Here is a 25,494-nt window from a genome sequence, read left to right on the forward strand (position 1 = left end):
TCAATTACACCAGGTAAAACGAAAATGCCGTCTAAAGTGGCCGATGATCTCCCTAGCAATAATGCAGCCATACCGCCACCTAGTGGACCTTTGGTAGTGCTATCAATGACGGTAACAGAATCATCAAAAATAGTCACGGAGTCTCTAGTTACCAAATCGACTCCAGCGCTCCCTTTTGTGGCGGGGAGCATGTTGTAGAGACAGCCATGGCTACTGAGGGGTTCTTTTTGTTCGCTGCGCCCCCCTCGCGGCACATCTCGTTTCCCGCCAACGGTGTCCCATCCTTTTTAAATTTGGATCGGCATTCATTTGCCTTGTGGCCAAACTTTTCGCATTGGCGGCAAGTGCCGACAAATGATGTAGATGTGAGGTTCGTATTGTTATTTTGTTGTTGTTTTGCCAAACATAAAGGACAATGCTTTCTAATATGTCCAGTATGACCACAATTATAGCATGTATTGGGAGGGCCTTTGTCCCCGTTCCCTTGCTTGTGTGCTTGAGTAATGGCTGCAGCTAAAGCAGCAGGATGAATTAGAGCTTTGTCCTTTTCAATTTCTAAAGGGGCTCGTGAACATTGTTCAATCATTTGTATTATTGTCATATGAGCTGGTAATGCTGCTAATAATCACTTGCAGGTGGCGTTTGCATTTTGCATAGCTATTTCTTTTACTAAAGTATCTTTCATATCAGGAGGGACATCTGGTGCTGCCTCTACTCCTTCTTTAATCCTGTCCACAAAAGACAAAAAGGATTCATCTTCCTTTTGCTGAATATGTAAATAAGGTTGTCGGGGCTTACCTACTTGGGGCAAGCTGTTAAAAGCTTCTAAAGCAGCAGACTTGCTTTGAGCTAGAATGCGAGCCCCTAACGCTGCCTGTCTTTGCGGATTGATGAATTGACCATTTCCCATAAGCATATCTAGTGTGGCAAAGCGTAGAGGATCACCTTGCAGCAAATTGACATTATCTAATTGTTTAAGCTCCAATCTTTGTTGTTGTTATTTTTTTTGATAAAAATAACATATAACTAGTAGGTCCTAGTATAAACTCAAACATAGCCTTAAGGTCGGCAGGGACGAGTTCTTGATATTTTAGCAATGCTTCTACTTGCCGCCTTACCAAGCGATTATCAACACCGTAGTCCATTACAGATTTTTGAACCCTTGCTATCATTTGCCAGTCTAAGGGCTGCCAAGCATTATTACCACCAGTTCCTCGCACCACCGGAGCTGAGACAAACTGAAAATCTCCCGTCAACTCAGCATTTGTTACCACTCCTTTCCACCTCTTATTCATGTCAAAAGAAGGGTCTTTGGAGATGGAAGTTTTGTCAGAACCTTTCTGTGTGTCCTCCGAGACTCCCGAGCTCTCCGAGCCCTCTGAGCCCCCTGAGCCTCCCGAGCTCTCCGAGCCCTCTGAGCCCTCCGAGCCTCCCGAGCTCTCCGAGCCCTCTGAGCCCTCGAGCCTCCCGAGCTCTCCGAGCCCTTCGAGCCCCCTGAACCTCCCTCCCCTCCTTTGTTCCACCAATGCTGAAAAGAGTCATTAAAGGTAGTTAACAATCCCGTCCCTTCCTTTTCTGTAGAATGAGAAACATTTGTGTTTTCAATTTCGGAAAGCATTATTGGGGGTAAACCTTTAGATGCTAGAAATTGATTTGCAGTAGGCATATCCCACTCCCCCGCCTTAACCAAATTGATAATGTTCTGATGGCGTTGAGATGTAGAAGTATTCGGTGCAGAAAAAGAATTTTCCTCTAAAGTTTTGAGGCTGGAGAGAATGGCGTTACGGGCCTTTTTATATGCTTCCCGAATCGTTTTACTTTTGGAACCCTTATCAAGCCGCTTCATTTCACCTAACAGTTCAAGCATGGTTTCGGTCTGCTTTTGCAGTGTGGACTGTTAATCATCCGTGTCCATTTCTGTTTCTTCGGGAAGAGGCACAGTCACTGGGTCGAAAGTGGGAGGTGAGGGCAGATGTAACATGGGGTCAGTATTAGTGGGATTAGTGGGCGCTACGCTCGTTGTTACTGGGGGTGCTGTAGGTACTGAGGGCACAGAGGGTGCCGTAGGTGCCGGGGGTGCAAAGGAAGGCACATTATGAACATCGGTAGGGTCCCAGGGTGGTATTAGATCATCATAGGGGCCATGGGCTGCAGGGGCTGACACGTACGCGGGTGGGGCAGTAGCAGACTCTTGGGTGAGTTTACCAGCTACAGCAGTGACCATGGTCTGTGCTGCGAGTTCCAGCTCAATTTCAGCACCTATTTGTTCAGTTAACATGCGCAGCTGCCGGTATGTAGGAGCTAACGATTTTGCCTCCTTATTCCCAGTTTGTATGGCTTCCCACAAATCTGCCCCGACTTCTTGCCAAGTAGTCTCTTTAAAAACATTGGTAGAGTCTTTTAAAAAAACACGACGTTTAGCCCAATACAGTAAATTCACGAGCGAAGACCGATCAACAGTCTCTCCTTTCTTTTGGGCAAGTTTCATTAAGGCATCAACAGTAGCCTTCTCGATAGCTGATACCATGTTTCCCATCCCGCAAATTTTTTACAGCATCTAAGGCTCCGACTCACCCGTCGACAGTGGCCACTTGCGCCTCTCTCGGACGCCCGGTCGCAACCGCTGCAGGAAGTCAACGTTCTCCTAGGCGGCACGTACAGAGACCCTCCACATAAAATTCATCTGTTAAGCAGTCTGGCCCCTTCGGATCATCACATCGGGGTCACCAAGATGTTGGGGTCTTCATGCTGGAGAACAGGAATCAATAACACGCACTCAATATGAATGCAAAGAGCAGAATCTTTATTTTTAACAAAGAGATGATTTTTATACGTTTTCAGTGGTTACTTAGAGTTTGTTACAAAGAGTACGATTGGTTACACAAAAGACGTATATATGTTAATAGTAATTCTGTTGGTTCATCTAAGATCTATCTTTCTACAGTCTAGTTATTGCGTAAGATACTCTTTGAAGTGGACATGATATGTCAACTAAACAGGATCTTGCTTCCCCAGATGTCTTTTCCTTTGTTCTTGCTTATCTCAGCGTTAAAATTTATGATCTTGTTTTTCTCCTATAGTCACTCCAAGGACACGGTAACCTTGAACAGACCTTTAACATAACTAAGGTAGTTTTCTATAGACAGGCTGCAGAGCCAGAGCTCCTACTGGGCCGCCAACAGTGACCTGTTACAAAACTGCATCCAGTACTGAAATCTTCCATTTGAGAAAAAGAAATAAAAGGAGGGGGGATGATTTGTAACATTGCTGCCCGATGCCCCAAACAGAACACAAACTAACAGAGTGTCAGTTTATGCGGTGCTTTATTCAGGGCCCGGGGAACCTGCGGACTAGCGTCCAAAGTCAGGATCCCACAGTTCCCTTTCTCGTCAAGTTTTTTATACCTTTTTACAAAGTAGTCCACGTGCAGAAGTACACATTCTTCAAGACAATACAGATACATAAATCTTGTAGATATCATTCCTAAAAGTTATAAATTTTGCATGCTTGTCTATTCAAAACTATAGGCTACCCCCCTTTAATTCCCCCTTGCATGTTTTCCCATCACCAGAACCCTTTATTTATTATTATACTTTAGCCTTATCCTGAAAGTTTCTAGATGTTCTTATATGCTCCACTAAATTCTTTAATTATCTTTAATTATTGTTTCCACAGTCCCCAGCTCATTCCCAGGGCTGGTTCCCAGGGCCTGTCTGAGAACTGCAGTTTTCTAAGCCTTAGCATGACTACTACTATATCTACATTAGTCCTTTTTCTCATTATTTCGGTATCAACTCCCCCCTTTTGAGCATTCTTCAGATTTTCTGCAAGGATGCTCAATTCTTCAAGTTATGGTTTCTAAGTAGGATGGTGAGTCTTCTTTTCGAGTTGGCAGGATTACTTCTTTCCGGGTCAGTGCTCTCATAACACGTCGAGTATGAGTTCCTTCTCTGGCAATCATTCCTAAAAGACATCTATACATAATCATGCATACTACAATAATCAATACAATCATTATTACATATTGTACAATTGATGATATCCAACCAGAGACTTGGATTCCTAGGGAGCTAAACAGTGCTCCTACCCAGTTATGTTCAGCTTCCTCCTGGACTTCATGCACTTTTGTTTTAATTTGTTCTAATTGACTTATGTCTTTTTCTACTTCTTCTGTGACATTTGGGATATGTACGCAGCAATGGTCAACCTTTCCTTGGAGGTACCCACAGACTCCATGTTCTTTTAATAAAAGCAAATCTAATGCCATTCTATTTTGAATTGTCATTCTTGTCGTTGCCTGCAACTGTAAGTTTAGATCCCTAAATCCTTTCTTTGTAACTGCGGCTAGCCTCTCAGTTTGTCCTACTAATTTGTACAGCATCTCCCGGTTTCTATATGTAGAAATTGGTGCAAACAAGGACTCCAATACCCATCTAAATTTAACTCCTGATGAGGGTTCATGCCATTCATCTTCATTTCCCAATCCTAGTTCTCCTGCCGCTTCATTTGTTTCTCTCTTTGTTCGTGACTGCATCTCTTTTTGCGTTAATTTAGACTGTTTCCAAAAAGGGCAAAGTGTAGGGACTCCTAAAGTAATCTGTGTGACCGGGCCATTAATAGGCATATGAGTAGTCCACTGTCCGTGCCCCATTACCCACACTGAATGCCCTGGACTCCTGATGGTAGTCGTCTGACAGTTTTTCCATGCCCCTTTTATTTCACCTGTTATTGTATGATTATACCTTTGACATTCACAGCCCCATTTTAATAGTATCCGTACTGGCACTAAACCAATTTGGGATTCAGGGGTATCACAGGTGATGATTTTGCTACAATTCCAGCTAGGTGTGAGGGTCACTCGATCCTGTCTTACTGTTTCAGTTCCTAACACTCCTAGATGTCCTTGCTCTCTCTGGCCCGACCATTCGACACACCAATGTACTGGTCCTATGTAACTGTAAGGTTCTAACAAACTAGGACCCCAAATCGTTTTCCAATGTTCCCATTCTTCCTTCCCTTCTTGACATACTATCTCATAAGAAAATTCTGTGACTGGTTTTTTGTCTTTTTTGTCTTATGTCATAAGTACACCATCCTACATTCTTGAACCGTCCAATTCTTGTAAAAACTGGATTTAGTAATTTTAGGCACTCACTCTTTTGTCCCGGTGTTGACCATTTCCCTCGAACTGTATAGGTTTCCTCTATCATCTTAGTATGATTCCGTACTTCTTTATTACATCTTTTTGTCCCATTTATAGTTACTGGAGGCATTTCCCCAACGGGAATGATGCCCCATGGTATTGGATCTCCCGCAGCTTTAGGTAAAGGTAAACATGCAGTGATGGACGTAGTATTTTGTACTTGTCCAAAATCCCTAACTAATCCCACTATTAAATTTTCTTGTCCCAATTCTTGTTGTGTTTTTCCAGCTTCTGTCACCTGCCATGTTCTCCCATTCTCTTTTAGAATACCTACATTTATGTTCCCATAATCAAAACTTTCTCTAATCCGCACAATGTATGAGAATTGTCCTACCTGATCAGCTTGCATATGAGATATTGTCAATGTGGTGTTACCTCTTTGCTGTTCCATATCCCAAAGTGTCACAATTCCTTCTGTAAATACCTCGTCTGTGGTGATTTGTCTCCAGGCTGCATGTACTTCTTTTAATCCAGTTCTCTGGTTGTCAGAAAACAAACAGGTTAAATTTACTCCCGCACCCTCAGGCACCATTACATCTGGCTCCGGAACTGTAATTTTAACAAACGCTTCTCCCACCTGCATTATACAGACTAATGTTAAAAGAACTAAGGCCTTGCCCTGAACACCAGCTTTGTTGCTGACAGAGGCTGTACTTCCCATCTTGACGGGACCTTCTTGATTCGAGTGTAGTGAATCCAGTTTTCAATCCCTTGGACTTTCACTGCCGTGTAGGTAGTCATGATCACCTGGTGAGGACCGTCCCATACTCCTTTCAAGGGTTCCGTATTCCAGTTTTTCACATATACTTGATCTCCTGGCTGTATGTCATGGACAGGATTCTCCAAGGGCAGAGGCCGGTTCCACTGCAATGCTCCTCGCAGCGCTGTAAGGACTTTATTTAAAGACAAAATGTAACTCAACAATACTTGATCTCCTACTAAGTGAGGGTCCCCTTTGTAGGTTGTAGCATGATATGGTTTGCCATACAAAATTTCGTATGGACTTACTCCTATCCTTTCTCTGGGTTTAATCCTGATTCTTAGCAAGGCTAGAGGTAGTGCCTGAGGCCACTGTATCTTCACTTCCTGACAAATTTTCTTAATTTGCCCTTTTAATGTCTGATTCATCCATTCCACTTGGCCACTAGATTGTGGTCTCCAGGGCGTATGGAGATTCCAAACTATCCCTAACACTCTGGCTACCTCTTGGACTACTCTAGCTACAAAGTGAGGTCCTCTATCTGAGGACATTCCTAATGGGATTCCAAATCTAGGGATGATTTCCCGTAGTAAAGTTTTAATTACTTCCTTTGCTTGGTTAGTCCTGCATGGGAAGGCTTCTGGCCACCCTGAAAAGGTACACACATACACCAGTAAATAACGGTACCCTTGTGCTTTTGGTAGCTCTGAGAAATCTATTTGCCAATAGTCTCCTGGTTGCGGCCCCACTTGTAACTTTCCTAGTTGTATCTGCCTTCGTGTCACTGGGTTATTTTTAATACAGACTGGACACATGGCGTTAATCCGCTTTGCCATTGTTAACATCCGATTGGAAATTATCTCACGTTTTAAAAACTGTACCAATGCGTCTGCTCCCCAATGGCACTTGTTATGTTCGATTTCTAAAATTGTTTTCATTACTTTTGTTGGCAATACAACCTGACCTTCAGCTGTGACATACCATCCTTTTTCATTCTTCTGGGCCTGAACAAATTGAGCAAGCTTCTCATCTTCATGTGTATACCATGGTTTCTGCTCAAGAAAAGAAGTGGCAGGGTTAATTCGCACTGGCAATAAAGCTAATTGTGTCCATACCTCTCGAGCAACCTGTTTGGCAACTCTGTCAGCCAGCTGGTTTCCTTGGAACGCTTTTCCCTCTTCCTTTTGATGTCCTTTTACATGCATCACTGCTACTGCCTGAGGTTTATGCACTGCTTCCAATAGTGCTAATATTTGTTCTTTGTGCTTAATTTCTGATCCTTGAGAATTCAACAGTCCTCTTTCTTTCCACAGTGCTCCATGTACATGTATTACTCCAAAGGCATATTTTGAATCAGTCCAAATGTTTACTCTTTTCCCCTGACTCAATTCTAAGGCTCTTACCAGAGCTTGTATCTCGGCTTTCTGGGCTGAAGTTCCCGAGGTTAAAGCTCGAGCTTCTATTATTTGTGTCAAAGTCACTACTGCGTATCCCGCATACCTGATTCCGTTTTCCACAAAGCTGGATCCATCTGTAAACAGTTCCCATTCCGGATTTTCCAAAGGCTCATCTTTCAGGTCCTTCCGGCTGGCATATACCTGTTCAATGATTTCTACGCAATCATGTGTCAATTCGCCTCCTTCTTCCTGGCTGCTGCTCCTAAGAAATTCTGCTGGATTAAGATGATTGGTTATTTTTAATTCAATGTCATCCTGTTCTCGGAGGAGTGCCTGATATTGTAACATGCGACTCGACGAGAGCCAATGCCCCCCTTTTTGTTCCAAAACTGCAACGACCATATGGGGAACAAATACTTCCATCCTTTTTCCCAAAGTCAATTTTCTGGCTTCTCGAATTAGGAGCACTGTTGCTGCCACAGCCCTAAGACAACTGGGCCATCCGGCACTTACAGAGTCTAGCTGCTTTGAGAAGTACCCCACCGGGCATTTCCATGAGCCCAATTTTTGGGTGAGAACCCCTATTGCCAGTCTCTGTCTTTCATTTACGTATAGTTGAAAAGGTTTTGTGAGATCTGGCAATCCTAGTGCTGGGGCTTCCTTTAAAGCTTGTTTCAGACTCTGAAATGCCTTTTCTTGCGTTTGTCCCCACTGAAACACAGGGCTTTTGGCTGCTTCATACAAGGGTTTTGCTTTCAGTCCAAATTCCGGAATCCACAAGCGGCACCACCCTATCATGCCCAAAAAGGATCTTAACTCTTGTGGATTTCGTGGTGTGGGTATGGTGCAAATTGCTTGTACTCGATTGATTCCTAACTTTCGCACCCCTTGTGAGATTTCGCAGCCTAAGTAAATCACTTGGGTTCTTACCAGCTGAGCTTTTTCTCTCGATACTTGGTATCCAGCTTGTCCCAGCATATTAAGTAATTCAATGGTGAGTCTAAGGCAAACATCCTTTTCTGCGGAGGCTATAAAGATATCATCAACATATTGTAGGAGAACATATAAAAAAGGTGATTCTTTTACCTGAGTCATCTTCCATTCTTCTAACTCTCGAGCCAATTGATTTCCAAAAATAGTTGGTGAGTTTTTGAATCCTTGTGGTAGACGCGTCCAGGTGAGCTGCTTCTTGCGTCCCGTGTCTGGGTTCTCCCACTCAAAAGCAAAGTATTTCCTACTTTCAAGTGCCAAGGGGATACAGAAAAATGCATCTTTCAAATCAATCACTGTGAACCACTTAAACTTTTCCGACACAGCTGTCAACAATGTATACGGATTAGCTACTACTGGGTGTATATCTTTAGTGATATTATTAATTGCTCTTAAATCTTGAACTAATCTATACTTACCATTTGGCTTTCTAACTGGGAATATCGGAGTATTGAATTCTGACTCACATTCCTGTAAAATTCCTAAGCTAAGAAATTGTTCAATCATAGGTGCTATTCCTATTCGTGCTTCCAATTTCAAAGGATATTGTTTTACCCTTACTGGGGAGGCTCCTTCTTTTAGTTCTATTACAACTGGTTGTGCCGCTTTTGATTTTCCAGGTACTCCTGTTTCCCATACCCATGGTACTACAGCTTGCTCTATTTCTTGTGGTATTTCTACTGCTTCTACTTCTTTCACTACAAACAGCTTAGCAATATTCTCCTCGGGAAATTCCAATCTTACTCTACCTTTTTCAAATATTATCTTTGCTTCTAACATTGACAATAAATCCCTCCCAAATAGTGATTCTGGGCTATTTGGCATATATAAAAATCGATGGTCAAATTCCTTCCCCCCAAATTTTATATCTAATGGCCGCAAAAATGTTCGTTCCTCAACTTGTCCCGTAACTCCCACTACTTGAATAGTAGAATCACTCAAAGGTCCTATCTTAGTGTTGACAGCTGAGAATGATGCCCCAGTATCTACTCTAAATTCTAACGGTTCCCCATCTACTTCCATTATTACCTTTAAATCCTGGTCTAGTCAGCTCTGATTCTGGTAATTCCCCATCATAAAGGCCTGGGCGGCACCTTGTGGATTTCCCGGGAAAGCACCTGTATTATTCATCAGTCCCTGATTTCCATCCCCACTGGCTATAATTCCTCCCCCAAAACCCATTCCTTGGTTGAGAGGACACTCATTTTTCCAATGTCCTCTATTTTTACATAGAGCACGTTGATCTATCCCCAGCTGCATTCTTCCTCTTCCCATATTCAATCGTCCCATGAGTCCTCCCGCCCCCATTGGCATTTCCCCCTTTGCTATTCCTCTTCCCCTCCCTCGTCCACGTCCACGACTCCCTCCTCTCATATTATTTCCAGCCACTTGCTGTAACACCGCTAACATAGTAGCCTGTTGTTTCCTGGCCGTTTCTTTTTCCCTGTTATTATATACCTTCCACGCAACTTCCAATAGTTTATCTAAATTCCGAGTATCTTCTCCCTCCAATTTTGTAATTTCTTTCTAATATCTTCCTGGGACTGCCCCATAAAAATTAATGCTAGCTGTAATTTTCCCGATTCTCCCTCAACTTCTAAATTAGTGTATCTACGAGCTGTCTCCTTAAGCCTCTCTAAAAAGGTTGATGGAGACTCATTCTTTTCCTGTCTGACCGAATATAACTTAGACCAATTCAAAGTTTTTGGTATTCCATTCCGTATTCCTTCTGTTAACAAATCCTGATAAGCTTTAAGTCTCAGAGACCCGCCCGTCGAGTTGGGATCCCACTCCGGATCTTCCCTAGGCACTAAGTCATTTACTGTACCATCCGCAAGCTGCAACCTAATCATTTCCCGTGCTTTCTCTGTCATGGCTTTAAACACCATTTCCTTTTCAGTAGAATCCATTATTGTGTCTAACAGAACTTGTAAATCATTCCAATCTGGGTTCTGAGTCTTAATTACCATTTTTACCACCCGCGCAGTTCGTTCAGGATCCTCCCGATACGCCCCCGCTGATTGTTTCCAAATTAGCAAATCATTCGGAGAAAAGGGAACTTTCACTATGACCCGTTCCCCCTGCGGCCCGACTGCTTCACGAAGCAGAACCATTAAATGAGCATTCCTTCTCTTTCTGCCACCCCTTACATCCTTCACAAAGGTTTAATGTTTTCAAAACCATGATCCCACACTCCTTTTGCCACTCTGGTTTATCTTTCAAATAATAAAAGAGGTCTAGGTACGGTATTTCATCCCATTTTTCATTACTTTGCAGGAAATGCATCAAAGGTGTAATAATGTCAGGATTCAGTGTACCGTTCCTAGGCCATTGCATACCATCGGGTTCATATAAAGGCCATACATGATTACAGAAATCAATCAATTTCCTTTTACTTAATTCTTGACCAAAGTTCCCCGCATTCCAGTGTTGTAATAAACAGCCCAATGGTGAATCGTCCGGGATTTCCATCCCGGAACTTGCTAGAGTTTTAAACGTTTTTAAAGGCATCATTACACTTTTATTTTTTTTTTTTTTTTACACAATACACACCACACACAACACTCACACCCTTTCCAATACACACCACACACAACACTCACACCCTTTACACTCACACCCTTTCCACAAATCTTGCCTTTCTCGTCTCTGCGAGTGGCAAGTGCTGAACCTGCGCAGTCACTGCTGCGTCTGACGGTCAGCGCCTAGGCTTTTTCCACAACCTTAAAGACGTCTGTGACCCCCGTGCGGAAACGCCGTTCCGACTTAATCGGCAGGCCCCCCTTTCCCTCGATAAAAGGAATAAAGCACCTTCGGGTTTACCTCCTGGTCGTCCGTCAGGCGCGGGGTCGGGCACGGGTTGATGTCCTCCCCAGAAATCACCTGGTGCCGGCGTGGAGTGGATCAGCTCGCGAACCGCCCCTGCCACCTCCGGAGTCCCATCTGGGTCGCCAGAAAACTGCTGCCCGATGCCCCAAACAGAACACAAACTAACAGAGTGTCAGTTTATGCGGTGCTTTATTCAGGGCCCGGGGAACCTGCGGACTAGCGTCCAAAGTCAGGATCCCACAGTTCCCTTTCTCGTCAAGTTTTTTATACCTTTTTACAAAGTAGTCCACGTGCAGAAGTACACATTCTTCAAGACAATACAGATACATAAATCTTGTAGATATCATTCCTAAAAGTTATAAATTTTGCATGCTTGTCTATTCAAAACTATAGGCTACCCCCCTTTAATTCCCCCTTGCATGTTTTCCCATCACCAGAACCCTTTATTTATTATTATACTTTAGCCTTATCCTGAAAGTTTCTAGATGTTCTTATATGCTCCACTAAATTCTTTAATTATCTTTAATTATTGTTTCCACAGTCCCCAGCTCATTCCCAGGGCTGGTTCCCAGGGCCTGTCTGAGAACTGCAGTTTTCTAAGCCTTAGCATGACTACTACTATATCTACATTAGTCCTTTTTCTCATTATTTCGGTATCAACATCATACTGGCAAAGAAATCCTTCCAAAAGGAAAGGAATTATGATGATCTATTGGGATGGTTTTCCATAAGTCTGCAAACAGACTGTTACAGTAGTTTGCATTATCATCCATTAGTTAAATAGTCCTTATCCTTTCCTACTGTTTTCTGTGTTATATTCAGAGAAAATCACATCCTTTTCTTGAAGCCATTTTTTTGGTTCTGTAGTGTAAAGTTAGTTCTCCATTACCAGGCTTAGAAAATGTTAGTACAAGTTATAAAGGTGCAAGGGAGAGTTGTAAACATGAAATACATGGACAAATGATGCAAGAAAACTACGGCTTTTGAAGTGATTTGATAACAGTTTTTCACTCTTTTCGGAAGGAGCAGCCCTCTTCTGCAGGGCTCCATTTGAGAGACAGTATTTGTCAAAGAGCAGCATGGTTTTTCTTTACAGGTTCTGGCATAGTTCTATCCAAGACTTTTTGGTTTCATATAGGGAGGCGGGTCGGTTCAGTCCTGCATATGCATTCTTAAATCTGAAATCATCTCTATGGAATGGGTACTATGCTGTCAGTTTGTACTGTTACCCCTGCCAGGCTGCATGAGGTGATGGGAGTGGAGCTTAGGAGGCTTGATGGAGCAGTGTTGGGGTGCAGATGCAATGCCTCAGAGACCCGTGGCTGTGTGCACTCTGGAGTGTTAATGCCAGGCAGGTGTGGGCTTTTCTGTCTTCAGAACAGTCAGAAGACTGACTGCATACAGATCTTAAGAAAGAAACATGCAATTTTGCAACAACACTGACAACTACACTACTGAGAGAGGAAAAATAATTCTATTTTTAATATATAATAATAATATATAATTATTATATATAATAATAATAATGTAATCAGATACCTTTTGTTGAGGGAAAAAACCTGACCCTGAATGCTTTAGACGTTGATAAAGGATATTTATGTGGGCTTGCAGACCAGGCCTTAAACACTGAATCAGCAAATGACCCTTCAGGATATCAGTTAAGAATGTGACAAACTTTGAAAAGTTTTGCATTCTGCCCAAACTTCAGTTGATGGGCTGTGTCTGAGTACACACTTAAAACCTGATTCAGCAAAGCACTTCAGTGACTTAGTGTTCAATGATTTTCCTCCTTGACCCAAGTTACTCTGCTCTTACCAATTTAAGAATAACACAGCTGTGACAAGTAAGTCTCCCACTCCTGCAAAGCTCTGTAAGTACCTTCTTCACTTTCGGTACCTTGATTAAACAGATTCATTTGAATCTGAATGAAATTGCTGGCTGCCATTGACTCGTCAGTCAACGAGAAAGATTCTTGACAGGTTCACTTGTCTTCTGAGGCAAACTGATGCAGAAAAAGGAATCAAAGAGCAAGAACTATAATACATCTGAAAACAGAGCAAAAACTCAAAAAAGGGGAGAAAAAAATCTTAACATATAATGTATTAAACATGATACTTCTTTGGAAGGGTTCTTGTAAGTGGAAACACCTCTGCGTAAGTGCTTACTTTGTACAGGGAAGAGTGTCAGGATGCTGGTGAACGCATTTTTGTTACGTCACTCCTGTTTCAGCCCTCACTTAGTTGAGTTTTTTGGAACTGGGCACTGGAAGTTTTGAAGTCTGTACTTTTAAGAATCATTTTTTTCATGTTCACAGATCACCGTGACCTGCTAGATGTTGTAATCCTCTGGGTACCTATGTCATCCTGCAGAATCAGGGGTCCTGAAATGTAACAGTAAAAAAAAAAATTTTTGTATATCTTTGCGTAAAAATTGTACACTGTCAGGGAACCTGAAGAAAAAGATTCGGAAAGCTAACTCTGGATCCAAATTGTCAGGTATGGGTTCACCCATCTTACCCATTTTAATATTTTTTCTTGTGAGTACACTTCAGTGCAAAAATTCTCTGGCAGTGATTGTTCTCTAGAGGTTTTCCATTTAAAATTTTAATGCTCCATGGTCTAATGCAGTGACTTTGATAAGCAAGCAGAACAAGGAAATCTTCATATAGCTAGCAGTAAAACACAGGAAAAGTATTAAAAATAATATTTTGTATTTTTTGATGGTATTCAAACTTTTCTTCTGCCATATTGTTTTATTTATTTTTTTAATCAACCCTTCTACTGCCCTTTTGAAAGAAAGCAATGAAAAATAATGAGATCTGAACCCTAGAAGCCAGTGGGCCTTAAAACCAAGAAAAGACACTTTGAAACAGCTCTTGGTGCTCTGGAGGTACTATAAATGTAATCGATGCTACAAGGAGCACTGCCATCCTTTCCAAAACTCAGCACATTTCACCATTTGGGAAAGTTGTGGCAGAGGTACATGACCTAGTGATATTAAAAAGAACACACATCAGAGGATTTACCAGTATTAAATATGGTAAAGACCATTCATCCCACATGCTTTTTGTCATGAAATAAACCTCAGTGGATGGTAAAGAGGCTGTGAGGGTCTATCATGCATGAGTAAACTATGTAATAGTCTTTGGAAACTACTGAATGTTTTTAACAGGATCCTCAGAAGATGCTTTTCTTCCTCTTTTCTAGCAGAGGAATTAGATCCTGAAAGAGTCTGGGTAATAGCTAATCCTCCAGTAGCTGAGAAACAGCTACTCCCCATCTTCATACTCTCTTTTCCACAGTGAATGTAATCCATGAACAACCAGTTTACAGCAGTTTACAACAAGCCAGTGTGATGGAGCTTCAGTGAGGAGTATCAACAGCTCTGCCTTTGGCTTCTGTCCCATCTATTCCCATCACTTGTCTCAAGGAGTATTGTTTCAGGTTTTTCTGTCCCAGTCATAGCTCTCCAAGTTTTCCTGTCCCATCTTAGTCTCAGTCATGGCAACACCTTCTGTTAAAGGCCTTATGAAGTGCTCCCGATTAGCATCTTTCTCCTCAGTTAAAAGATCTATCCCACCCTTGTCCTCATTACTTCGTGACCTCCCAAAAAGCTGCAATACCTTTTAGCTCCCAATGAAATCACCTGTCTGGGCTTGTAGCCTTTGCTTATAGCTGTCAGCAAAGAGCAACCCGGTAGACCTTAGAGACAGAGTCTGACATCTACAACATGAAAGGGGGAAAAGAAGCAAGTGGGAAAGCATGCAGCTTAGGAGAGACAGAGACCAAAACATGAAAGATGCAGAGTTCAAGGAGGGTGAGAAGCATTCATCATTCATGTGAAATGAGGATGAATCTTTCTAGGGAAAGACTATCACAGCTCTTTCTGTAACGACCAACTCACCTCAGCTAACAGGAGGTAGCAATTCCTGCCATCCCTCTACTAGGTTGTTTACTATATGCTTTGCTGGCTGGCCCTGTCTGGCAGCCAGAGGCATTGTAATAGTAATTCCCAGAGATCAAGCCTGAGATTTGGCGATGACTATGAGGCACGTCACTTAAAAGGTAGATGCTTCTTTTCTGCCTGCATGAAGGGCAAACTGAAGGGGTAGCAGTGCTAAATAACAGTCAGGGAGAATCTGCTGGAAAGTCAGTCGTAGTTAATGGTGTTACCCAAGCCCCAGGAGAAACCATCCTGGGGGTGGTAAGCTCTTCCTTATAGGTCTGTGGGAGCAAGTTGGATGCCTGCCTGGCTGTAGTGACTGTGGTGGTGCTTCTGCTTCAGCCTCAGGGCAGGGGAATAACTAACTTGATTGCAGCTCCTGGTAAGTTTTATGATTTTACAAGTGCATTGCAGTGTGTAGAACTAAAAAGAAGCTCAACAATATCACAAGCTGTGAAGTGTTCTCAGTGGAATCATATCTAATTAGATTGGCCCCTCTACTCTTTGCCAAAAAAAACCCCCACTGAAACTAGCAAAAAATGGAACAAAATGCTAGAACACTGAGGAAGCAAAACTGTACTGATGAGGAAATGTTGTCACTTCACAGAGGAATGTGACAGGATTTCTTGTGCCAGTCCAGAAGAAATAACAAATTTTTTTTCGTATAGAAAGGTACAAGTACAAGGCACAAATTTTAGAGGCTTATCAAGTGAAATTAAATGCTGGCATGCCTAGTAGACAAGCTAGCAGCGTGCAAAAATGAAGACTGCAGCAAGTATGAATCTGCTCAAGACTTTTGTGTTTGACTATATTGTATACTATATGTATTTGAAACTTCAATTGCAGTACTGGGATTATAACCGTTCTGCTTAAAAATACAGGCGTCTGCCTGATAAATTAATGAAGACTGCTTCAGAGCCAGAGTAGAGACTGAAAGCTCTACAACACCGATCATTACAGTCAAATGGTCTTGAAAGGTGAATCTTAAATGGCATTAGGACTCTTCAGAAAGAAAGAAGCAAAAGAGACAAAGGGAGGGAGTAATGGATTTGCAAGAATGAAAATTCCAGTACTTCACCCTCAGAAAGAAAACTAGTTGTTTGACAGGTATTATTGCCTGAGACCCCTACTTATAGTCTTTCCTGTTTAGCACCAGACTGAACATTGATTCCTGTACTCTAAGTAATGTAGCTCTGCTAAGAGGCATTGATCTTGGTTAAATGACATTTTGTGTTGAAAAAAATCAAGAGTGCTCGGAGATGTCTTAGTAACACACGGTCAGGAAGGAAGTAAGGCCTTTATGGCAGAATCCTTTTTTCCACTTCTCAAATGACGACTGGAAAGTAATAATTTTTAAAAACGAAGTATTTTATATTAAAAATGATAGTGTGAGGGCGGTGTGTGCCGCATGGAGACTCTCGCCGCTCGCACCAGAAGGGGTCACTGTTGAAAGTTAAATCATCTTCCCCAAAACTGCGTCAGCGAAGTACAAATACCTGAGCCTGCACCTACAGAGCAATAAAAATCCACATAACCGCTTTTCTCCATTTTCCTGATGTATAACAACTTGTCATGAAAGAGCTCTAAAACGCCCAGGCCTAACTGACACTTACACTATTAAGTATTAAGGGCAATAAACATGTGAATGAAACATGAATGAAACACCCCGATCTGGGGTGATTGTTTAGGGGTGAGAAGATATTAGTACAACCTTATAAATTATGAAGCTGCAGACATGGTAAGTGCTAAGACATCAAACACATGCAGCAATCTTGCAGCCGTTCATATGTACATGCAGGTGTACACATGCATATGTGTACATGCTGCAAAGTAGTTGGGCAAATTTGGGAGATTTTTCATCAGCCCCAGATAAATATGAAACGTTCACTCTAGGAAACACCTTGTGACTGCAAGCTGCATATATTTCTGCAAGACTTTAGAAGGGAGCATAGAGAAAGAGCCTTAATGAGAACCTTACTAAATGCAGTTTCTTTGGAAATACTGTGCTTTTCAGATTTTAGTTTCCTATAAATCACCACAGCTACTTGACTCATAGAATTATAGAATATTCTGAGTTGGAGGAACCCACACAGATCACTGAGTCCAACTCCTGGCCCTGCACAGGATATCCCCAGGAGTCACAGCATGTACCTAAGAGCACTGTCCAAATGCTTTTTGAGCTCTGTCAGGTTTGGTGCTGTGACCACTTCTCTGGGGAGCCTGTTCCAGTGCCCAGCCACCTTCTGGGTGAAGAATCTTTTCCTGACATACAATCTAAACCTCCCCTGGCACCACTTCAGGCCATTCCTTTGAGTCCTGTCAATGGTCACCACAGAGCAGAGATCAGTGCCTGCCCCTCCTCTTCCCCTCACGAGGAATCTGTAACTGCAGTGAGGTCTGTCCTCAGTCTCGTCCAGGCTGAACAGACTCAGTGACCTCTTACTTGGCTTTAGCAACAATCTGTTGAAAATAACCAGCTCTTTAAAAATCAATGGTCAAATAAAATGCTGTAAAAACCTTGAAGAATTTCCTCAGATATTATATATTCAGACCCCTGAATTACCTCTTCTCTGAACGTAGCATATTGGAAGGGGAAAAATAAATTTCCAATACATTATTTAAATCTCAGTGATTAAATGTTCAACACAGTCAAGTAGGTAATTTCTCTAGAAAGAGAGAAGAAAATGAGGACAGTTTTGTGACATTTTTGGTCTTATGGAGTTAGCAGCAAGCAGTCCAAGGCCATCAGATTTTGTTGCCTTTGCTGTGGGCCTGTCTCACTTGCATGTGTTGGACTCTGACTGGAGGAGGAACATACTCAGTAGCAACTCTGTTGTCTAGAGGCAGGGAAATGGGATGCTAGGACTGAAGGAGTTCAAATTCGAAATAAAAGAGCTGGAAAAGCAGGGGAAATTATATTTTAGAAGGACAGGTGAATTTGGAGAGATGAAGAACTTCAGCATGAGTGTTTTGAGGGAGAACGGGAGGTTTTCCTCATTTTATTCATCTTTTGAGAAGATGGGCTCAAATTTTGTGCAAAGAGACTATTCCTCTAAATCTACAGTTTCTACAGTGAAGTTGGTTGCTTGTTTAACACCCTCATGAACAGCTTGTAGAACAGGAAAATCACTGCTCACACCTGCAGACATAGGGACATCACCTGGAGTTTATCTCAAATACAGAACAAAAGCATGCCTGTTTTCATTGCATTATTATTGTTAATATATCAGTTTTTCTAATTCTGTCTCTGATAGAAATTACCTTGTTCTGCACCTAAATCTAGTCCCTGTATAAAGAGCCTGCCCTTAGGAATTACTTTTATCATCATCACTCACTGTAATTGTGTGATATATTTGTGTTCATAAAGTAACAATGGCTATAATGAAGTAAACAGTAAACAGATTTTTTTTTTGTAATAAAAAGGATTCATATTTAAGTTTCCAGTTAGCATTGTTAGGTAATCTTCTGCATGACTAGTTTTGTGCTTGTGTGTTGGTGCCAGTTCCTTCATCTTGACACGTTTTAAATTTCTACAGCACCATGTGCTGCTTGCCTCATTACACAGGAGTGATCTATGACAAGCAGACGTGTTTATACACGCAACCATTTCTAGGCCCCTGGAACTGACAGCAAAAAATAGCATCTTGTGCACAGTCTGTTTCTCCAATTCTCGTGCACTAACTTGATCAATCCCGTTGTTTCCCTTTAATTTTTCAGATACAGAAATAGATAGTTACGATTTGCTCATCTGATCCAAAGATATGCCAAGTTGCCTGCAAAAGGAGCAGGGTTCATTTCACATTTTATAGCGTACTCATGACAGTGCTTAGCAAATAATTGCATATCATTTGACATTTTGATATCGAGATTGTCTCTCCCAGAGAGATGCTGCAACACAAAGGTTATGAGTCTGGTACAAAAATTGTTAGGTAAAGAGCTGTGATCTGTGTTAGGTAGAAAAGCACACTATCTAGACCTGTACTTGCCTTAAAATTAAGTAAAAAATTGTGTCCATGAAGCCCTGAAAGGATAGCAAAAGAAAAACTGAATATTAGAGGAAAACTGTCGGCAGATCATACCTCCATCTGTCGAGCAATAGAAGATCTGTGATCTAGTAGTACTCCAAGCTATTGCAGTTTTGGGGTAAAAACATCTTCATACCATCATGACCTGACTACAACCTGAGGCCAAGATGAGTCTTCTAAAATGAGCATACAGAAGCACAAGTAGACATTTTCAAACGTATTCAGAAAACAAGCATTAATGTTAGTATTCTATGTGTCTTGCTAAGGGAAAACACCCTACTCGTTCCAAAATAAGTACAGGTGCTACAATATGGCATATAATTACTGTATATACTTTTAAACATTTTATTTGTGCTTGCAATGCTGCCTCTTGCAAAGCTGGCCAGTTTTGAAACTGGACCTGTAATTTCATTTTTCTTGACTCTCAAATTTTGTTTGTTGGCATTAGAGTTAAACACAAAAATACCTGAATTTCTAGAAGCATTCTTTCATTACAATGCATTCTTAACTCTTTATCAGTGTTCACCTATAGTTCAGTGAATATTTTTGTACTTACCATACTTGTGTACTTGTGTACATGTGTGCATGTGCTGATGCATATAATATTTATGTAGAAGAAATGCCTGATTATATGAGTAATAGTGGGAGATTTCTTTGCAGATTCTTTCAGTTCTTATTCAGAAGTTTTTGCCACTGGTTTTCCATAAATTGTAATAATCCAATGTATTTCTGGGTATTAGCTTCTGATCTCTTCCTGGGAGTGGTTAGGAGCACAAGAAGTGTTTTTCCATGTTGTGCGCCTTTCAGCATGTTAAGCTGATCTGGCCTGAGGTCAGCTCGGTAAGCAGCCTACTGCTCATCTCTGTGATGGCATTGCAGGACATTCCCTGAAACAGGCACCCACAGGACCACGCCATCTCCCCTATCCTGGCACACACAAATGGAGTGTGTACTGTGACTGCAGCATGAGATGTGCTTGCTTGACATCACAGAGTGACTGATGACCAGAAAAGGCAAAACTTTTCTCGAGGGACACAGCATGTGCCTTAACAGTCCTCTTTGCAGAACCTCTCTGAAGCAAATAAATCTATTGGAGAAATATTTTACTTTGCTGCAAAGCCTCTAGTGTGACTGTGGTAAGGGAAAGTTTCTTTCTATGCATCCATTCTGCATCAATATCAGATGTTTTAACAGAGCTAGAGGATGATGGTCCAACACATCTTCCTACTTGGACCCAAATAAAGCTGCAGGTCTCTTCCAGTGCAGATGTAAGACACTCAGTATTCCTGCCTCCTTGGGCAGGCATCCAGTGGGACAAGCTGTTTGCTGGAAAGCACTCCTGCCATTTCTGCAGGTCCAACTAACTTCAATCAGTGAAAGCAGATTTACAGTTTAACTGTGGCTTGCATCACGTTATGAATAAATCTGCATTGCATTGCATGTCAGGGACACTGTGCATTAGTATGCTATGTACATTAGTATACTGTGTATCTTCTCCCTGAGACAGACTTTACCTATATTGAAGATGAAGTTTTGATATTATATTTTTTTGTAGAAAAAAATTAATCCCATCAGAAAGTACTCAATATCACTGAAGAAAACATCCCCCAGCTGGGTAACTGTTCCTGCCTTTGGGCAGAAAAAGATTACTTTTCATTTTCACAGCAGATTTTATGTCAGTAAAGGCAAGCAATAACTTTTTTCTCCACCACCAAAAAAGACTACTTTTAAAGGAAGCATACAGACTTGCTGTTTGAGATCTCTCTTTTGTCATGCTTATGCTTTCTGTCCATTCTCAAAAGTGAGCCACTGTTCTAAAATACATATGTGTATATTACTGAGTAAGAGAATACCAGGAGCTGCTGTTTCAATGGCAATGGGTCATAGCTGCATCCTTCATTGTAAACAGGACACTTACTGAGCTTTCTGAAGATAGGTGCAGAGATGAACTCCTTTGAAATGGATTAAAACTTGAATATTAACAATATTTTTTCTCCCAGTTAGTTAAGTGCTTCTAGTTGGATCTTCAGGCTTATTACAAAGATGGCAATGCAAGATGTTCCCAAGAGAAAAAAGATGTCTTTTTGCTCATAGCATGCCATTTCTATAGTTTATGCTATGTTATATATCTGAAATTCAGATAGGATGAAGCTCATTTAGGAGGTAATAAGACAGCTAACTATCAGCCAGCCCTATATGTAAAACTGTCAAGATCTCCATGTCAAAAATAGCCAAACATCTGCTCCCCTAAGTTACACAAAGAACTAATTTTTGTTCTGCTTAATTCCTAGTTGAGGAATTAAGTGGTAAAGAATTAGTGCTTGTTCTGCCAGAACACTTTGTAATTATCTATCTAAGACATCAGATGTACATGAGTATTTTAGGTTATGCCTGATATCTGTGGTTTTTATGGTAAAAAAAGGCTTTGTGTAAGCTGCTTATTTTTTTTTGTAAGTTTGGCCTTTTTTAATTTTTCTTCCACTGTGCTCTATTATTTAAAGAAATAAATACTTTAATAAAGCATGGAGGACTTGTATGTATGGGTCTCACTCATGCAAAACTCTTCTTAATACATCCCATATAAAGCTCAAGATGAAAAGTTCTAGGCAGGTTTATGAGGCACTTAAGTGACCATCCACACTCTTGACCTGCACCTATGCATACAAAGGAGATGGAGTTTGCAGCAGACAAGAGATTTTATTGTGCAAAGGGCTGTCAAAACCTAGTTTATTCCTCCCAGCAAGCCCACCTGCCTGTAAAGTGAGTCTCTTGGCTCTCTATTCAAGTAAGTATAAATAAACTTGGTTTTCTGTGCTCTTCACCAGTGTGAAATGGAGCACAACTCATAAAACCCGTGATGTGTTATGTTCAGCAACAGCTTAGCTGACATCCGTATGGTGCACAGTGGTTTTGCACCAGTGGGTAGAGAGAACAGCGGAAAAACAGTGGGAGCATGTAAGAATGGAAATAAATTCTGGTGTGGTCTCCTTACACCAAAGGTAAAACAAAAGGTTAGGGCAGGTCACTGAAGGTAGTAACCTCTCATCTGCAACAGTGATTTTACATTTCTTACCTGCCTGTTGATAGAAAGCAGAAAACTAGAGGTTTGAGGATATGCCATGTGAAATTGAGGATGCAATTCTTTCCTTTGTAGATAACATATGCTTCTGAGCAGACCTTACTAGTAAGATTAAAAGAATACCATCTATTTGGGAGTACAAGCTAAAGACAAATCCTAACCATTTATATGGCTGACAAGTCTGGAAAAAAAAGGACATAAGGAAAGGCCAGTGGAAGACATGCAATCAAATAGTTACCTGTCAGGATTTTAGTGCTTATGCCAGTTCTAGAAGGTCTTTAGATAGCTGTCATGCTGCAAATAATATGAGTATCCCTTAGTAAAAGTAGCTCCTTAGTATCATGGTATCCCAGAAGAGTTTGGGTTGGAATGGACCTTAAAGATCATCTAGTTCCATGCCTGCTGCCCTAGGCAGGAACAACTTCCACTTGCCCTGGTTACTCAAATTCCATCCAGCTTGGCCTTGGGTTCCCTACCAGGGATGGGGCATCCACATCTTTAGGCAACCTGTGCCAGTGTCTCAACATCTTGGTGAAGAAGCACCTCCTAGAATCTAATTTAAATCTCTCCTCTTTTTATTTTAAATGGTTCCCCCTTGTCCTATTGCCATCTGCCTGTGTAAAAAGCCACTCTCCATCTCTTTTGTAAGCCATCTTTAAGTACTGGAAGCCTGATACAAGGCTTCCCCAGAGCCTTCTTTTCTCCAAGCTGAGCATGCCTGCTCTCTCAACCTGTCTTCAAGCCTCAGATAGTATATGAGCAGTACAAGATGAGCTGGAAAGGACTGGATGACAGAAAATAAGCAAAAATTCTGCTTTGAAATTAAACTCTGAAAAGTATTGCAGATGGGATAGAATCCAAACACTCATCATTACCAATGTTAGGTATTGTGATTTTGATTCAGTGCTGTGTGCCAACCCATTTTGCACCGACTGGTTGGGAAACCGCATCTTGACCAAAGTTCAGGCCTAGCTCTCCACACAGTCATACCATGCTGTTGCACTTGGTCCAGAAAACACATTGCTGTATGTTCAACTCCAAATGACAGACATTTACCAGAGATCTTTCTACTACATAAACCTTGTTGCTCAGAGGTTTGTTTTGCACTACCTCCTACTGGAGTCTTCCTACTTCCTAATAAAAAGGTGTTTCACAGTTTTTTGTTCTCCATGGCATTTTGTTATCAGTGCTGACTTTTATTTTATTCGCCAGTGTCAGAATTTCTGGTACTAAACTATTGGTACTATTGGTACTAAACAAAGACTTATGTCATATGTGCATATAGACATTAATTTCTTAGCTGCCTCCTTGTTTACAACAGTAAGAGCAAATTAGGCACATCTGAGGATGTAGTGCTACAAATGCATACCACGATTGGCTTCAGGAGTTCCCAACCCTGTATTTCATCTATCTCACAGTCATGGCACTGCTTCAGAACTGAAAAAAGCATGATGACTGTTTCTTTATTTAGCAAATTGTCTATGCTTGTTATGCTGTAAACAGTTGCACACAACTTCATATCTTGAATGCTTACCCATTTCTCCACCCAAGGGGACTCTGAATGCAATGCATAAATACATTTGACTTATCCAAAAGTCAGTTTATACTTTAGACACATGTTCTGTCCAGTTAGAAGCTGTTTTCTCTGACTACCTGTATTACGACATATATAAGTTGTAAGGGATTCATGGAGATCTTTAGAGCCCAGCCTTTTACTCAGAGCAAGGGTATCTTCAGAGTTCAGTCTGGCTGCTCAGGAATATTGTGATATTGTGTTTTAGGATGGAGTGAACACAAAATGACTGGGGATACCAAGTTAGATATGAAGCAGATATAGTGTTGTGGTGAAGGGCATGGATCACGATGTCCTAGAATTGGACTGGAACTGATATGGGGAGAATTCTCAGATAAAATTGAGAAAAGTGAGTATCTGACTTGTGAAAAACCCACTAAATTTCTGGATATGATCTTAAAAATATATATAAAAAGTTCAAACATGTAAATATATAAGTTACAATTAAGTCAGAAGGGAATTTTATATGAAATAAGACTACCCGAAATGATTTTCAAAATTAGGCAAACTATTATCAAGAAGAAATAGCTCCAAAGGCCATGGAAATTTTAGGGTCATTTTTTAGAAAGAGAGATTAATGGTCTCATGGCAAGGACAATGTAAAAAGCACCTCTGGAGAGAATGACTTACCTTTTCTCGGTTACTTCTGTACTTTCCCTCAGATGTCAACAGCAGCAGTTATGAAGGAAAAACAATAGGGTGCTAAAGTGAGAAAGGTTTTTTCATTATTATACTGGGAAAGCATCATTTGCTCTAAGAACGTGTTGGTGAAAATAAATTATAAATTAGACAAGGCCAGTTCTCTTTGATACCTTCCATGTGTTCATCTCAGTCATGCAAAAAAGAAAATGAAAGATAAAACCAAGAAAGGAGGTTTAAATCACAAACCCAAATTATTTCCAGCAGAGTGAGACCCTTACATATCTGTCAGGACTAAAAGATTGCTTCTTTAGCACAGTGTAACAGAGCTGCTGTGGGGACCTCAAGAATGTTTTGATTTTCATCCATGAGTTAGAGTCTGTCCACCTCACAGGTACATCAAATCTCACTATTACATACCTGCATGTATGAAATTGCACTTTTCAGAATGGTCTGAGAACCACTGGCCTATAGAAATAATGAAAAGATGGAAGCAGGGTAGAAGTATCCCATAAAATGTTCTTGGCTTGCAGTCTACTCAAGCTTCCATTCTACTCAGAAACAATCATAAAAGCTTTCTAGCATGCACAGACACTTTTGTTTAACCACTACAATGAACCAATTACATTAATTTACCTGATGTCTTGCACACAGAGGTTCTGTTCCAAGTGCTTTTATAACATCTGAGAGGAGAACAAGCCTCAGGTGGCCACCTTTAGAAGTCAGAGATGTAATACAGCTAATAATGTCAGAAAGGAAACTAAGGTGATGAAACAGGCAGTTAGGCAGGTGGTGCCTTACTGAGGCAGGTGTGGAAGCTGATGTTACTAAAGGTATTGAATCTGATGCTGGAAGACAAGGGAGACAGCTCATTTATAACAGATACAAGATTTGTGGAATCATAGTGCCTGACTGTTAAAAAATTTAGCAACAAACACACTTAAAACGTGATGTTGCACTGCTTGACCTCAGGCTGATATCAGTCCACATCCCTTATGCAAGTCTAAAGTTCATGATCAAAACCAGAAAAAGCAGTAAAAATCCCCAAACAGATGGGTTGTATTTCTGGGGAATGCTAAGGTTTAGGAACCCACTCTCCCACTTTTTATTCACAGTA

At 41.2% G+C, this 25,494-nt stretch overlaps 1 protein-coding gene and 1 long non-coding RNA gene across 6 annotated transcripts in view; one reads left to right on the top strand and one right to left on the bottom strand.

The window, feature by feature from the left end:
* Positions 1 to 23,115, bottom strand: LOC148219774 (endogenous retrovirus group K member 8 Gag polyprotein-like). Its single transcript, XM_088156300.1, is given in 6 exon segments — positions 1 to 99; positions 215 to 997; positions 999 to 1,512; positions 2,169 to 2,358; positions 2,575 to 2,644; positions 23,041 to 23,115. Coding segments are annotated over 6 exon segments (1,731 nt in total).
* LOC148219773 (uncharacterized) overlaps positions 1 to 25,494 on the top strand; it is a 155,215-nt gene that overhangs the window by 29,251 nt on the left and 100,470 nt on the right. The window lies entirely within an intron of this gene.

This window comes from Sturnus vulgaris, chromosome Z (assembly GCF_052056855.1).
Source record: "Sturnus vulgaris isolate bStuVul1 chromosome Z, bStuVul1.hap1, whole genome shotgun sequence".
NCBI lineage: Eukaryota > Metazoa > Chordata > Aves > Passeriformes > Sturnidae > Sturnus > Sturnus vulgaris.